At 47.3% G+C, this 12,576-nt stretch overlaps 2 protein-coding genes and 1 long non-coding RNA gene across 7 annotated transcripts in view; 2 read left to right on the top strand and 1 right to left on the bottom strand.

The window, feature by feature from the left end:
• Positions 1-6,782, bottom strand: part of LOC146422667 (N-acetylmuramoyl-L-alanine amidase-like) — a 51,406-nt gene extending 44,624 nt beyond the window's left edge. The window contains exon 1 of the mRNA XM_085045956.1: positions 6,769-6,782. The gene's annotated coding sequence lies outside the window, so the exon portion shown is untranslated. The remainder of the gene's footprint in view (positions 1-6,768) is intronic.
• The window catches only part of LOC146422665 (suppressor of SWI4 1 homolog), a 19,572-nt gene extending 7,710 nt beyond the window's left edge, over positions 1-11,862 (top strand). Inside the window, exons 4-13 of one of the 5 annotated variants that reach the window (XM_085045945.1) lie at positions 1,296-1,346; positions 3,071-3,286; positions 4,371-4,447; positions 5,989-6,096; positions 7,112-7,235; positions 8,183-8,261; positions 9,302-9,431; positions 10,372-10,583; positions 11,393-11,481; positions 11,563-11,862. In XM_085045945.1, the coding sequence (XP_084902071.1) occupies positions 1,296-1,346; positions 3,071-3,286; positions 4,371-4,447; positions 5,989-6,096; positions 7,112-7,235; positions 8,183-8,261; positions 9,302-9,431; positions 10,372-10,583; positions 11,393-11,481; positions 11,563-11,862 (1,386 nt within the window). Of the gene's footprint in view, positions 1-1,295; positions 1,347-3,070; positions 3,287-4,370; positions 4,448-5,988; positions 6,097-7,111; positions 7,236-8,182; positions 8,262-9,140; positions 9,200-9,301; positions 9,432-10,371; positions 10,584-11,392 lie in introns of those variants that run through there. The other 4 variants (XM_085045944.1, XM_085045943.1, XM_085045942.1 and 1 more) reach the window with 4 other exon arrangements.
• On the top strand, positions 10,609-11,384 carry LOC146422666 (uncharacterized). The gene is made up of 3 exons (XR_014848044.1): positions 10,609-10,675; positions 10,841-11,013; positions 11,158-11,384. It is a non-coding gene; the product is annotated as an uncharacterized LOC146422666 (long non-coding RNA).
• Positions 11,863-12,576: the final 714 nt, after the last annotated feature.

Below are 12,576 nucleotides of genomic sequence, written 5' to 3'. Positions count from 1 at the left end.
TTTGGGAAATTTGGGATTTGGGGTTGGAAATTCCGGATTTTGGGATGGGAAATTCGGGATTTGGGAAATTGGGGATTTTTGGGGGAATTTTCCGGGATTTTTCTGGGATTTTTCCAGGATTTTTCTGGGATTTTTCCAGGATTTTCCCAGGATTTTTTGGGGGGATTTTTCTGACATTTTTCTGAGATTTTTCTCGGGATTTTCCCAGGATGTTTTTGGGTTTTTTTCCCAACAATTTCCTGGGGTTTTCCTGGTGTTTCCTGGGTTATTTTCCACGATTTTTCTGGGATTTTTCCTAGCTTTTCCCCAGGATTTTTCCAGGATTTTCCCAGGATTTTTTGGGGGATTTGTTTTTGGGATTTTTCTGAGATTTTTCTCGGGATTTTCCTGGAGTTTTTCCATGATTTTTCTTGGGATTTTCCTGAGTTTTTTTCCAGGATTTTTGGGGGTTTTTTTCCCAGGATTTTTCTGGGATTTTTTCAGGATTTTCTGAGATTTTTCCAGGATTTTTCTGGGATTTTTTCATGATTTTCTGAGATTTTTCCAGGATTTTTCTGGGATTTTTGGGGGATTTTTCCAGGATTTTCCTGGTATTTTCCATGATTTTTTGGGGGATTTTTCTGGTATTTTTTCTGGAATTTTTCCGGGATTTTTCTGGGGGGATTTTTCAAAGATTTTTCCCAGGATTTTCCTAGGATTTTTTTGGGGTATTTTTCTGGGATTTTTCCGAGATTTTTCTCGGGATTTTTCCAGGATTTTCCCAGGATTTTTTGGGGGATTTTCCCTGGCTTTTTTCCAGGATTTTTCCCAAGGCTTTTCTGGGATTTTCCTGGGGTTTTTCCGAGATTTTTCCGGGACTCTCCTGGTATTTTCCAGGATTTTCCCAGGATTTTTTGGGGGGGATCTTCCCAGGATTTTTCTCAGATTTTTGGGGGGTTTTTCAGGGATTTTTTTTTTTTATTTTTCCAGGATGTTTCCGGAATTTTTCAGGGATTTTTCTCGGATTTTTCCGGGATTTTTCCAGGATTTTCTGAGATTTTTCCAGGATTTTCCCAGGATTTTTTGGGGGGATTTTTCCAAGATTTTTCTGGGATTTTTTCAGGGATTTTTCTGGGATTTTCCCAAGTTTTTTCCAGGATTTTCCTGGGATTTTCCCAGGATTTTTTGGGGGGAATTTTTCTGGGATTTTTCTGATTTTTTTCCCAGGATTTTCCTGGTATTTTCCAGGATTTTTCCAGGATTTTTGGGGGAATTTTTCCAGGATTTTTCCCATTCCTAAACTTTTTCCCTTCCAGAAACTTTTCCGCCTCCCAGGAGGTCCAACTTTGACCTTCAAAGTGCTGCAGGTGAGTTTGGGGAAAATCCTGGGAATTTCGGGAATTTGGGAATTTTGGGAAGCCTGGGAAGGTTTGGGGGAATTTTTGGGAATTCTGAGGAGTTTTTTTTTTGGGGATTCCAGGAGATTTTTGTGGATTCCAGAGGAGATTTTGGAGATTCCACCTGGATTTTTTGGGGATTTTTTTTGGGATTCTAGTGGAGTTTTTTGGGGGTTTTTTTGGGATTCCAGAAGGGATTTTGGGTTTTTTTTGGGATTTTTTTTTTGGGGGATTCCAGCAGGTTTTGGGGATTTTTTTTTTTGGGGGGATTGCACAGAGAATTTTAGGTCTTTTTTTTGGGGATTGGTTTTTTTGGGATTCCAGCAGGTTTTTGGGGTTTTTTTGGGGATTTTTGGGATTTTTGGGAATTTTTTTTATTTTTTGGGATTTTTTTTTTTTTCCCAGATTGATTTATTTCATAATTTCACCTTTTTTTTGGGGAATTCTGGCCTCCAATCCCAAATTTTTCCCATCCCCAATACTCCCTGGTCAGATTTTGGGGTTTTTTTGGGGATTTTTTAGGGATTTTTTTGGATTTTTGGGGGAATTTTTTTTTTAAATTTTTCCCAGATTGATTTATTTCATAATTCCACCTTTTTTTTTTGGGAATTCTGGTCTCCAATCCCAATTTTTCCCATCCCCAGTACTCCCTGGTCCGAGATTTTGGGGTTTTTTGGGTATTTTTTAGGGATTTTTTGGGATTTTTTTAGGATTTTTTTTAGGATTTTTTCGGGATTGATTTATTTCATAATTCCACCATTTTTTGGGAATTCTGGTCTCCAATCCCAATTTTTCCCCCTCCCCAGTACTCCCTGGTGCGAGATTTTGGGGCTTTTTTGGGATTCCAAAGGGGTTTTTTTGGGATTCCAGCTGTTTCTTTGAGAATTTTTTGGGGATTTTTTTGGGGATTTTTTCAGGATAGATTTATTTCATAATTCCACTTTTTTTTTTGGGAATTCTGTTCTCCAATTCCAATTTTTTCCCATCCCCAGTACTCCCTCGTCAGAGATTTTGGGGGTTTTTTGGGGATTTTTTTAGGGATTTTTTGGGATTTTTTTAGAATTTTTTTTAGGATTTTTTCGGGATTGATTTATTTCATAATTCCACCATTTTTTGGGAATTCTGGTCTCCAATCCCAAATTTTCCCGCTCCCCAGTACTCCCTGGTCTGAGATTTTGGGATTTTTTTTGGGATTCCAAAGGGGTTTTTTTGGGATTCCAGCTGTTTCTTTGAGAATTTTTTGGGGATTTTTTGGGGGATTTTTTTGGGGATTTTTTCAGGATAGATTTATTTCATAATTCCACCTTTTTTTTTGGGAATTTCAGGCTCCAATCCCAATTTTTCCCCCTCCCCAGTACTCCCTGGTCCGAGATTTTGGGGTTTTTTTGGGATTCCAAAGGGTTTCTTTGGGTATATTTTGGGGATTTTTTTTAGGATTTTTTCGGGATTGATTTATTTCATAATTCCAGGGTTTTTTTGGGAATTCTGGTCTCCAATCCCAATTTTCCCATCCCCAGTACTCCCTGGTCCGAGATTTTGGGGTTTTTTTGGGGTATTTTTTTTTTATTTTTGGGAGTTTTTTGGGCATTTTTTGGGGGATTTTTTTAGGATTTTGTCCAGGATTGATTTATTTCATAATTCCACCTTTTTTTTGGGAATTCTGCTCTCCAATCCCAATTTTTCCCCCTCCCCAGTACTCCCTGGTCAGAGATGTTGTCTCAGCCCTGCGCAGACACCGGATGCACGAGCAGCAATTCCGACATCCTCCTCTCCTGGTGCTCGGGAATTTCGGGAATTCCGGGAATTTTGGGAATTCCGGGAATTCTGGAAATGCTGGGAAACCCCAAATCCACCTGAAGCTGATGGCTGGGATGTTCCAGGGGATGTTCCCAGCCCTGAACGTGCACAAGGTGAGGGAAAAAATGGGAATTTGGGGTTTGGGAATTGGGGAAAATTGGGGAAAATGGGAAATTTGGGGTTTGGGAATTGGGAAAAATGGGAAATTTGGGATTTGGGGTTTGGGAAAAGTGGGGAAAAACAGGGAATTTGGGATTTGGGGAATGGGGAAAATGGGAAATTTGGGATTTGGGGAAAATGGGAATTTGGGGTTTGGGAATTGGGGAAAATTGGGGAAAATGGGAATTTGGGAATTGGGGAAAATTTGGGATTTGAGGAAATGGGAAATTTGGGATTTGGGGTTGGGGAAAATGGGAATTTGGGGTTTGGGAAAAGGTGGGAAAACAAGGAATTTGGGGTTTGGGGTTGGGGAAAATGGGAAATTTGGGGTTGGGGAAAATGGGAAATTTGGGATTTGGGAATTGGGGAAAAGGTGGGAAAACAAGGAATTTGGGATTTGGGAATTAGGGAAATTTGGGATTTGGGAAAAGGTGGGAAAACAAGGAATTTGGGGTTTGGGGAAAATGGGAAATTTGGGGGTTGAGGTTGGGGAAAAGGTGAGAAAACAGGGAATTTGGGATTTGGGATTGGGGAAAACCAGGGAAATTTGGGAATTGGGGAAAAGGTGGGAAAATGGGAAATTCGGGGTTTGGGAATTGGGGAAAAGGTGAGAAAACAGGGAATTTGGGATTTGGGAAAAATGGGAAATTTGGGATTTGGGGTTTGGGAAAAGGTGGGAAAATGAGGAATTTGGGGTTTGGGAATTGGAGAAAATGGGAAATTTGGGATTTGGGAAAAGGTGGGAAAACAGGGAATTTGGGATTTGGGAATTGGGGAAAATGGTGAATTTGGGATTTGGGAATTCAGGAAAAGGTGGAAAAAACAGGGAATTTGGGAATTGGGAAAATGGGAAATTTGGGATTTGGGGAAAAGGATGGGGAAAAGGGGAATTTGGGATTTGGGGAACAGGGAAAAGGCAGTGATTTGCCATTTTTCCCATTTTTCCCCCATTTTTCCCATTTTTCCCCAATTTTCCCCAATTTTTTCCCATTTTTCCCCATTTTTTCCCCTTTTTCCCCATTTTTCCCATTTTTCCAGGTGAATCTCAACTCCATCCGGCGCTGTTTGCTGATTTCCTACAACGCAGAGTCGCAGCTGCTGGAATTCAGGCATTAGTGAGTCCTGAAGTCCCAAAATTCCAGCCCAAAATTCCCGCCCAAAATTCCTGAATTTCCAGCCCAAAAATTCCCAAAATTCCAGCCCAAAATTCCAGCCAAAAATCCCCAAAATTCCAGCCCAAAATTCCCAGAATTCCCAGCCCAAAAATTCCCAAAATTCCAGCCCTAAATTCCCAAAATCCCATCCCAAAATTCCCATTCCCAAAACTCCCAAAATTCTCATTCCCAAAATTCCCATTTTCCCATTCTCATTTTCCCATCATTTCCCAAATTTTCCCAGCAGCATCAAGGTTATTCCCATTCCTGGTTTTTTTTCCCATTTTTCCATTATTTTCCCATTTTTTTCCCAAATTCCCATTTTCCCCCCAATCCCAGCAGTGCCAACCTCATTCCCATATTCTGAAATTCCCAATTTTTTCCCATTTTTCCCAAATTCCCGTGTTTTTCCCCAATCCCAGCAGTATAAACCTCATTCTCAGATTCCCGTTTTTTCCCTGTTTTTTCCCAAATTCCCATTTTTTGCTTGTTTTTTTCCATTTTTTCTCAAAGTCCCATTTTTTCCCCAATCCCAGCAGTGCCAACTTCATTCCCATATTCCAATTTTTCCATTATTTTCCTGTTTTTTCCCAAATTCCCATATTTTTTCCCAATTCCAGCAGTGTAAACCACATTCCCAAATTCCCATTTTTTCCTGTTTTTTTCCCATTTATTCCCATTTTTCCATTATTTTCCCAAATTCATGTGTTTTCCCATTTTTCCCAAATTCCCATTTTTCCCCATTTTTCCCAAATTCCCGTTTTTTCCCCGTTTTTCCCCAAATTCCTGGTTTTTTCCTGCTTTTCCCAAATTCCCGGTTTTTCCCCAAATTCCCATTTTTCCCTGCTTTTCCCAAATTATCGTTTTTTTCCTGTTTTCCCAAAATTCCCATTTTCCCATTTTTCCCAAATTCCCATTTTTCCCCTTTTTCCCAAAGTCCCATTTTTCCCCCTTTTTCCCAAATTCCCGTTTTTTCCCCTTTTTCCCAAATTCCTGTTTTTTTCCCAAATTCCCATTTTTCCCCGTTTTTCCCAAATTCCTGTTTTTTCCCATTTTTCCCAAATTCCCATTTTTCCCACATTCCCATTTTTCCCAAATTCCCATTTTTTTCCCCGTTTTTCCCAAATTCCTGTTTTTCCCAAATTCCCATTTTTCCCTGTTTTCCCCAAATTCCCATTTTTTCCCTATATTCCCAAATTCCCAGTTTTTCCCATTTTTCCCCCAAATTCCCTTTTTCCCGTTTTTTCCAAATTCCCATTTTTTTCCCCTTTTTCCCAAATTCCCATTTTTTCCGCCTTTTTCCCAAATTCCCATTTTTTTCCCCTTTTTCCCAAATTCCCATTTTTCCCCGTTTTTCCCAAATTCCTGTTTTTTTCCCAAATTCCCATTTTTCCCCCAAATTCCCTTTTTTCCCCCCGTTTTCCCAAATTCCCGTTTTTTTTTCCCAAATTCCCATTTTTCCCCATTTTTCCCAAATTCCCGGTTTTTTTCCCCAATTCCAGCAGCATCAAGGTTGTCCCAGTTGGTCTCAGCCGAGGAATCCGGAAACTTCTGCAGGAGAAATTCCCAAACCTGGGCAGATTGCAGGACATCAGCGAGCTGCTGACCGGGTGAGGGACATCGGGGACACCTTGGGGACATTAATGGGGACACCTTGGGGACGTCATTGGGGACATTAATGGACACCTTGGGGACATCATTGGGGACCTTGGGGACATCTTGGGGACATCATTGGGGACAGTGGGGACACCTTGGGGACATTTGGGGACATTGGCGACACCTTGGGGACATCATTGGGGACATTGGGGGTCATTGGAATTTGGGGACATTGGGGGCATCGGGGACATCTTGGGGACACCTTGGGGACACTGGGGATATCAGGGACACCTTGGGGACACCTTGGTGACATTGGGGACATTGGGGGTCATTGGAATTTGGGGACATTTGGGACACTGGGGACAGTGGGGGCAATGGGGACATTGGAGACATTAAGGACATTTTAGGAACGTTGGGGACATCTGGGGACATTGGGGACATCACTGGGGATATTGGGGACACCTTGGGGACATCATTTGGGACATTGGGGACACCTTGGGGCCATGGGGGGCATCAGGGACACCTTGGGGACATCATTGGGGACCTTGGGGACATTGGGGAGAATTTGGGATATTTTGGGACTTTGGGGATAATGAGGACATTAAAGATGCCTTGGGGACATTGGGGACACCTCGGGGACACCTTGGGGACACATTGGGGACACACTGAGGACACCTCAGGTACACCTTGGGGACACTTTGGGGACGCCTTGGGGACACATTGGTGACACACTGAGGACACCTCGAGGACACTTTAGGGACATCTTGGGGACACACTGAGGACACCTTGGGGACACCTCGTCGGTGACACCTTGGTGACACCTTGGTGACACCTTGGGGACATCTTGGTGACACACTGAGGACACCTTGGGGACACCTTGGTGACACACTGGGGACACCCTGGGGACACATTGGTGACACACTGAGGACACCTTGGGGACACCTTGGTGACACACTGGGGACACCCTGGGGACACATTGGTGACACACTGGGGACACCTTGGGGACACCAATGTCACCTGTGTCCCCAGGGAGGTGGCACTGTCGGAGAGCGAAGCAGAACCTGACGGAACCCAAAACGTGCTGGAATTGCCCCAAAACTGTGCCGGGAGGGGAAACGCCGTGAGACAGCAGAGCGCTGTGAGACTGACCGAGGTGACACTGAGGGGACATTGGGGACATTGGGGACATCATGGGGACATCAGGGTGACACAGCAGAGCGCTGTGAGACTGACCGAGGTGACACTGAGGGGACATCATGGGGACATCATGGGGGAACTCAGTGACACAGCAGAGCGCTGTCAGACTGACCGAGGTGACACTGAGGGGACAGCTTGGGGACATTGGGGACATCATGGGGGAACTCAGTGACACAGCAGAGCGCTGTGAGGCTGACCGAGGTGACACTGCGGGGACATTGGGGACATCATGGGGACATTGGGAACATCAGGGTGACACAGCAGAGCGCTGTCAGGCTGACCGAGGTGACACTGCGGGGACAGCTTGGGGACATCCTGGGGACATTGGGGACAGCTTGGGGAAATGCCGTGAGACAGCAGAGCGCTGTGAGACTGACCGAGGTGACACCTTGGGGACATCCTGGGGACATTGGGGACATCCTGGGGACATCAGGGTGACACAGCAGAGCACTGTGAGACTGACTGAGGTGACACCAAGGGGACATTGGGGACATCTTGAGGACCTTGGGGACATCATGGGGAAATTCAGTGACACAGCAGAGCGCTGTGAGGCTGACTGAGGTGACACCAAGGGGACAGCTTGGGGACATCCTGGGGACATCAGGGTGACACAGCAGAGCGCAGTGAGACTCACCAAGGTGACACTGAGGGGACACTGAGGTGACATTGGGAGTATCAAGGTGACTTTGGGGTGACACAGCCAAGCACAAGGAGGTTCACTGAGGGGACATCGGTGACATTAGGGTGACACAGAGGGGACTTGGGGACATCGCTGGGACAGGTGGACAGGTGGAGACACAGTGCCACCTGTGTCCCCAGTGTCCCCCAATGTCCCCAGTGTCCCTCAATGTCCCTCAATGTCCCCAATGTCCCCAATGTCCCCAATGTCCCCAATGTCCCCAGATCGGTCCTCGGCTGACTCTGCAGCTGCTGAAGGTGGAGGAGGGGCTTGGCCAGGGGAACGTCCTGTACCATGGACTGGGTGAGTGACACACCTGGGGACACCTGGAGACATTAGGGACACCTGGGACAGGTGAGGGACACAGCTGGGGACATTGGGGATACAGCTGGGGCCAGGGGAACGTGCTGTACCATGGACTGGGTGAGTGACACACCTGGGACAGGTGAGGGACACTGGGGACACAGCTGGGGACATTGGGGACAAACCTGGGACAGGTGAGGGACACCTGGGATGGGTGAGTGACACACCTGGGACAGGTGAGGGACACACCTGGGGACAGGTGAGGGACACCTGGGGACATTGGGGACACACCTGGCATGGGTGAGTGACACACCTGGGGACACAGCTGGGGACAGGGGAACGTCCTGTACCACAGGCTGGGTGAGTGACACACCTGGGACAGGTGAGGGACACCTGGGGACATTGGGGACATACCTGAGGACATTGGGGACACCTGGGACAGGTGAGGGACACAGCTGGGGACATTGGGGATACACCTGGGGACAGGGCAGTGTCCTGTACCATGGACTGGTGAGTGACACACCTGGGACAGGTGAGGGACACACCTTGGGGACACTGGGGACACAGCTGGGGACATTGGGGACACTGGGGACACACCTGGGACAGGTGAGGGCAGGTAAGGAGGAGCTCAGCGTTCTCCTGACCAGGAAGGAGCAGCAGCTCTCCGTGTGCTCAGGTGTGTCCCAGGTGTGTCTGTGTGGGTCTCACCTGTCCCAGGTGTGCTCAGGTGTATTTTTACCTGCGCAGCCCCCAAAGGTGAGGAGGAGCTGAAAGCTCTCCTGGCCAGGAAGGAGCAGAAGCTCTAGGTGTGTCCCAGGTGTGTCCCAGGTGTGCTCAGGTGTATCCCAGGTGTGCTCAGGTGCATTTTTACCTGCGCAGCCCCCAAAGGTGAGGAGGAGCTGAAGGCTCTCCTGGCCAGGAAGGAGCAGAAGCTCCAGGTGTGTCTGTGTGTGCTCAGGTGTGCTCAGGTGTGCTCAGATGTGCCCAGGTGTATCACAGGTGTATCCCAGGTGTGCTCAGGTGTGTTTTTACCTGCGCAGCCCCCAAAGGTGAGGAGGAGCTGAAGGCTCTCCTGGCCAGGAAGGAGCAGAAGCTCCAAGCCAAAGCTGAGCGACGCAGAAAGCAGGAGGAGAACCTGGAGAGGAAACGGCAGCAGCGCCACCTGCACAGGTGAGGGACGGCTGGAGGACAGGTGGGACACCACGGGTGTGACACAGGTGAGGGACAGGTGGGACACGGGTGGGGGACAGATGGGACAGGTGAGACACCACGGGTGTGACACAGGTGAGGGACAGGTGTGACACAGGTAGGGGACAGGTGAGAAACAGGTGTGACACCATAGGTGTGACACCATAGGTGTGATAGGTGGAACACAAGTGAGGACAGGTGTGACACCCTCAGTGTGACAGGTGTGACACAGGTAAGGGACAGCTGGGGAACAGGTGGGACACCATAGGTGTGACACAGGTGAGCACAGGTGTGACCCAGATGTGACACCGCAGGTGTGACACAGGTAGGGGACAGGTGAGAAACAAGTGTGACACCACAGATGTGACACCACAGGTGTGATACAGGTGAGGGACAGGTGAGACACCATAGGTGTGACACGTGGAACACAAGTGAGGACAGGTGTGACGCCCTCAGTGTGACAGGTGTGACACCACAGGTGTGACACAGGTGAGGGACAGCTGGGGAACAGGTGGGACACCATAGGTGTGACACAGGTGAGCACAGGTGTGACCCAGATGTGACACCACAGGTGTGACACAGGTATGATCCAGCGAGGGACAGGTGGGACACCCTAGGTGTGACATGGAATCACATGTGTGATACAGGTGAGGGCCAGGTGTGACACAGGTATGATCCAGTGAGGGACAGGTAGGACACCATAGGTGTGACACAGGTGAGGGACAGGTGTGACACCATAGGTGTGACACCATAGGTGTGACAGGTGTGACACAGGTGGGGAACAGGTGTGACACAGATGTGACACCACAGGTATGACACAGCTGTGACAGGTGTGACACAGGTGAGAAACAGGTGTGACACCCCAGGTGTGACACAGGTGCCTCTCACCTGTCCCTCACCTGTCCCTCACCTGTCCCCTCAGGCAGCGCAGCCTGGCTGGGATGGGTCGCAGCACAGGTGACACAGGTGGCCCAGGTGACCCCGGAGGTGACAACACAGGTGACACCACAGGTGACCCAGCAGGTGACAGCGGCGCAGAGGACCCTGGCGCACCTGAGGCAGGTGTGGCCGAGGAGGAGGAGGAGGATGAGGCTGAATACTACAGACAGGAGCTGGGGGAGGAGCCTGACCCAGGTGAGCTCAACTTTCAGGTGATTTTTGGGGAGTTTTGGGTGAGTTTGGGGAGTTTTGGGTGATTTTGGGGCAATTTCAGGTGAGTTTGGGGAGTTATAGTTGATTTTTTGGGGAGTTTTAGGTGATTTTGGGGCAATTTCAGGTGATTTTTGGGGAGTTTTGGGTGATTTTGGGGCAATTTCAGGTGAGTTCGGGGAGTTTAAAGTGATTTTGGGGAGTTTCAGGTGATTTTTGGGGAGTTTCAGGTGAGTTTGGAGAGTTTTGGGTGATTTTGGGGCAATTTCAGGTGAGTTTGGGGCAGTCCAGGTGATTTTTGGGGGGATTAAAAGGAAATTTTGGGTTTTCCAGGTGAATCTGGGAGGGTCCAGGTGAGTTTAGAGAGGATAAAAGGAAATTTTTGGGGTTTCGAGGTGAATTTGGGATTTTCAAGGTGAATTTTGGGAGGATAAAAGGAAATTTTGGGGTTTTCGAGGTGAATTTGGGATTTTTGAGGTGAAATTTTGGGAGAATAAAAGGAAATTTTGGGGTTTCCAGATAAATTTGGGGTTTTCCAGATAAATTTGGGGTTTTCGAGGTGAAATTTTGGGAGGATAAAAGGAAATTTTGGGGTTTTCCAGATAAATTTGGGGAGGGCTGGGTTTGATTTCCCGCTGGAAGTGGCTGATGACACAAAATTCCTTGAATTTCCGTGATTTTGGATCAAAGTAAACGCTCTGACACTTCCAAGACCCCAAATCCTGATTTTTTCTCCCCCTAAATCCCATTTTTTTCCCCTCCTGAATTCTCATTTTTCCCTTTTTTTCCCCCAGATTTGTTCCCCAGCTGCTCCAAGAGGAAACGAAATCCTTCGGGAATTTCCCGACCTCGGAAACGACGGAAGGAAAACCCAAAATCCCACCTGGAAAACCCCAAATCCCACAAATCCCACCTGGAAAACCCCAAATCCCACAAATCCCACCTGGAAAACCCCAAATCCCACCTGGGAAACCCCAAATCCCACCCTGGAACTTCCAAATTTCGTCCCGGAAAAGCGAAATTTCACCCGAAAAACCCCAAATCCCAGCGGGGTGATCCCAAATCCCATCCTGGACACTCTGGGACCCCAAAATCCCATCCTGGATCCCCAAAATTCCACAGGAAAAAACCTGGAACCCCAAAATCCCACCCTGGAAACCCCAAATCCACCCCAAAAGCCAGCAGGGCTCGTGGGAAGCTCCTGGGAAGGAGGAAAAACTCGATTTTCCAGCGGCCGGGAAAAACCCGGAAAGGGAAAAACTGAGGGGGAAAATGGGATTTTGGGGGAAAAAATGGGGATTTTGGGGGGAAAAATGGGATTTTGAAATGGGATTTTGGGGGGAAAAAAGGGAATTTTGGGAAAAAATGGGATTTGGGGAAAAATGGGATTTTGGGGAAAAAATGGGATTTTGGGGGAAAAATAGGATTTGGGGGGAAAAAATGGGATTTTGGGGGGAAAAAGGGATTTTGGGGGGAAAATGGGATTTGGGGAAATCCCAAATCCTTCTGTGCCCCGAAGGAGTGGCTGGGATTGGAATTTTGGGATTTCCCAGGATTTTGGGATCCCCAAAGGAATTTTGGGGTCACAGTTGCCTTTTCTCTACCTGGATATCCCAAAATCAGGTGAGATCACCCCAAAAAAAGGGGGAAAACTCAATAAAAATGGGGAAAAAACCCCTGGAATTCCAACTTGGGAACCTGGGAAATTTGGGATTAAATCAAATCCACACCCATGGCTTTGTGTTGTTCCTTCTTCCAGCAAAAATCCAAGTTTTTTTACCCAAAATCTCCTTTTCCCTACCCGAAATCTCTCTTTTCCCACCCATAATAATCTTTTTCCCCAAGAAACCCCTTTTTTGTAGCAGAAATTCCCATTTTTCCCAACACAAATCCTTTTTCTCCCAGCAGCAATTCCTATTTTCCACAAGAAAAATCCCTTTTTCTACCCAAAATCCCTCCCTGTTCTGCACAAATCCCA

Source organism: Lichenostomus cassidix, unplaced genomic scaffold (genome assembly GCF_008360975.1).
Source record: "Lichenostomus cassidix isolate B80296 unplaced genomic scaffold, HeHo_3.0 HiC_scaffold_39, whole genome shotgun sequence".
In the NCBI taxonomy this organism is placed as follows: Eukaryota; Metazoa; Chordata; class Aves; order Passeriformes; family Meliphagidae; genus Lichenostomus; species Lichenostomus cassidix.
This window is presented reverse-complemented; position numbering and strand designations above follow the sequence as displayed.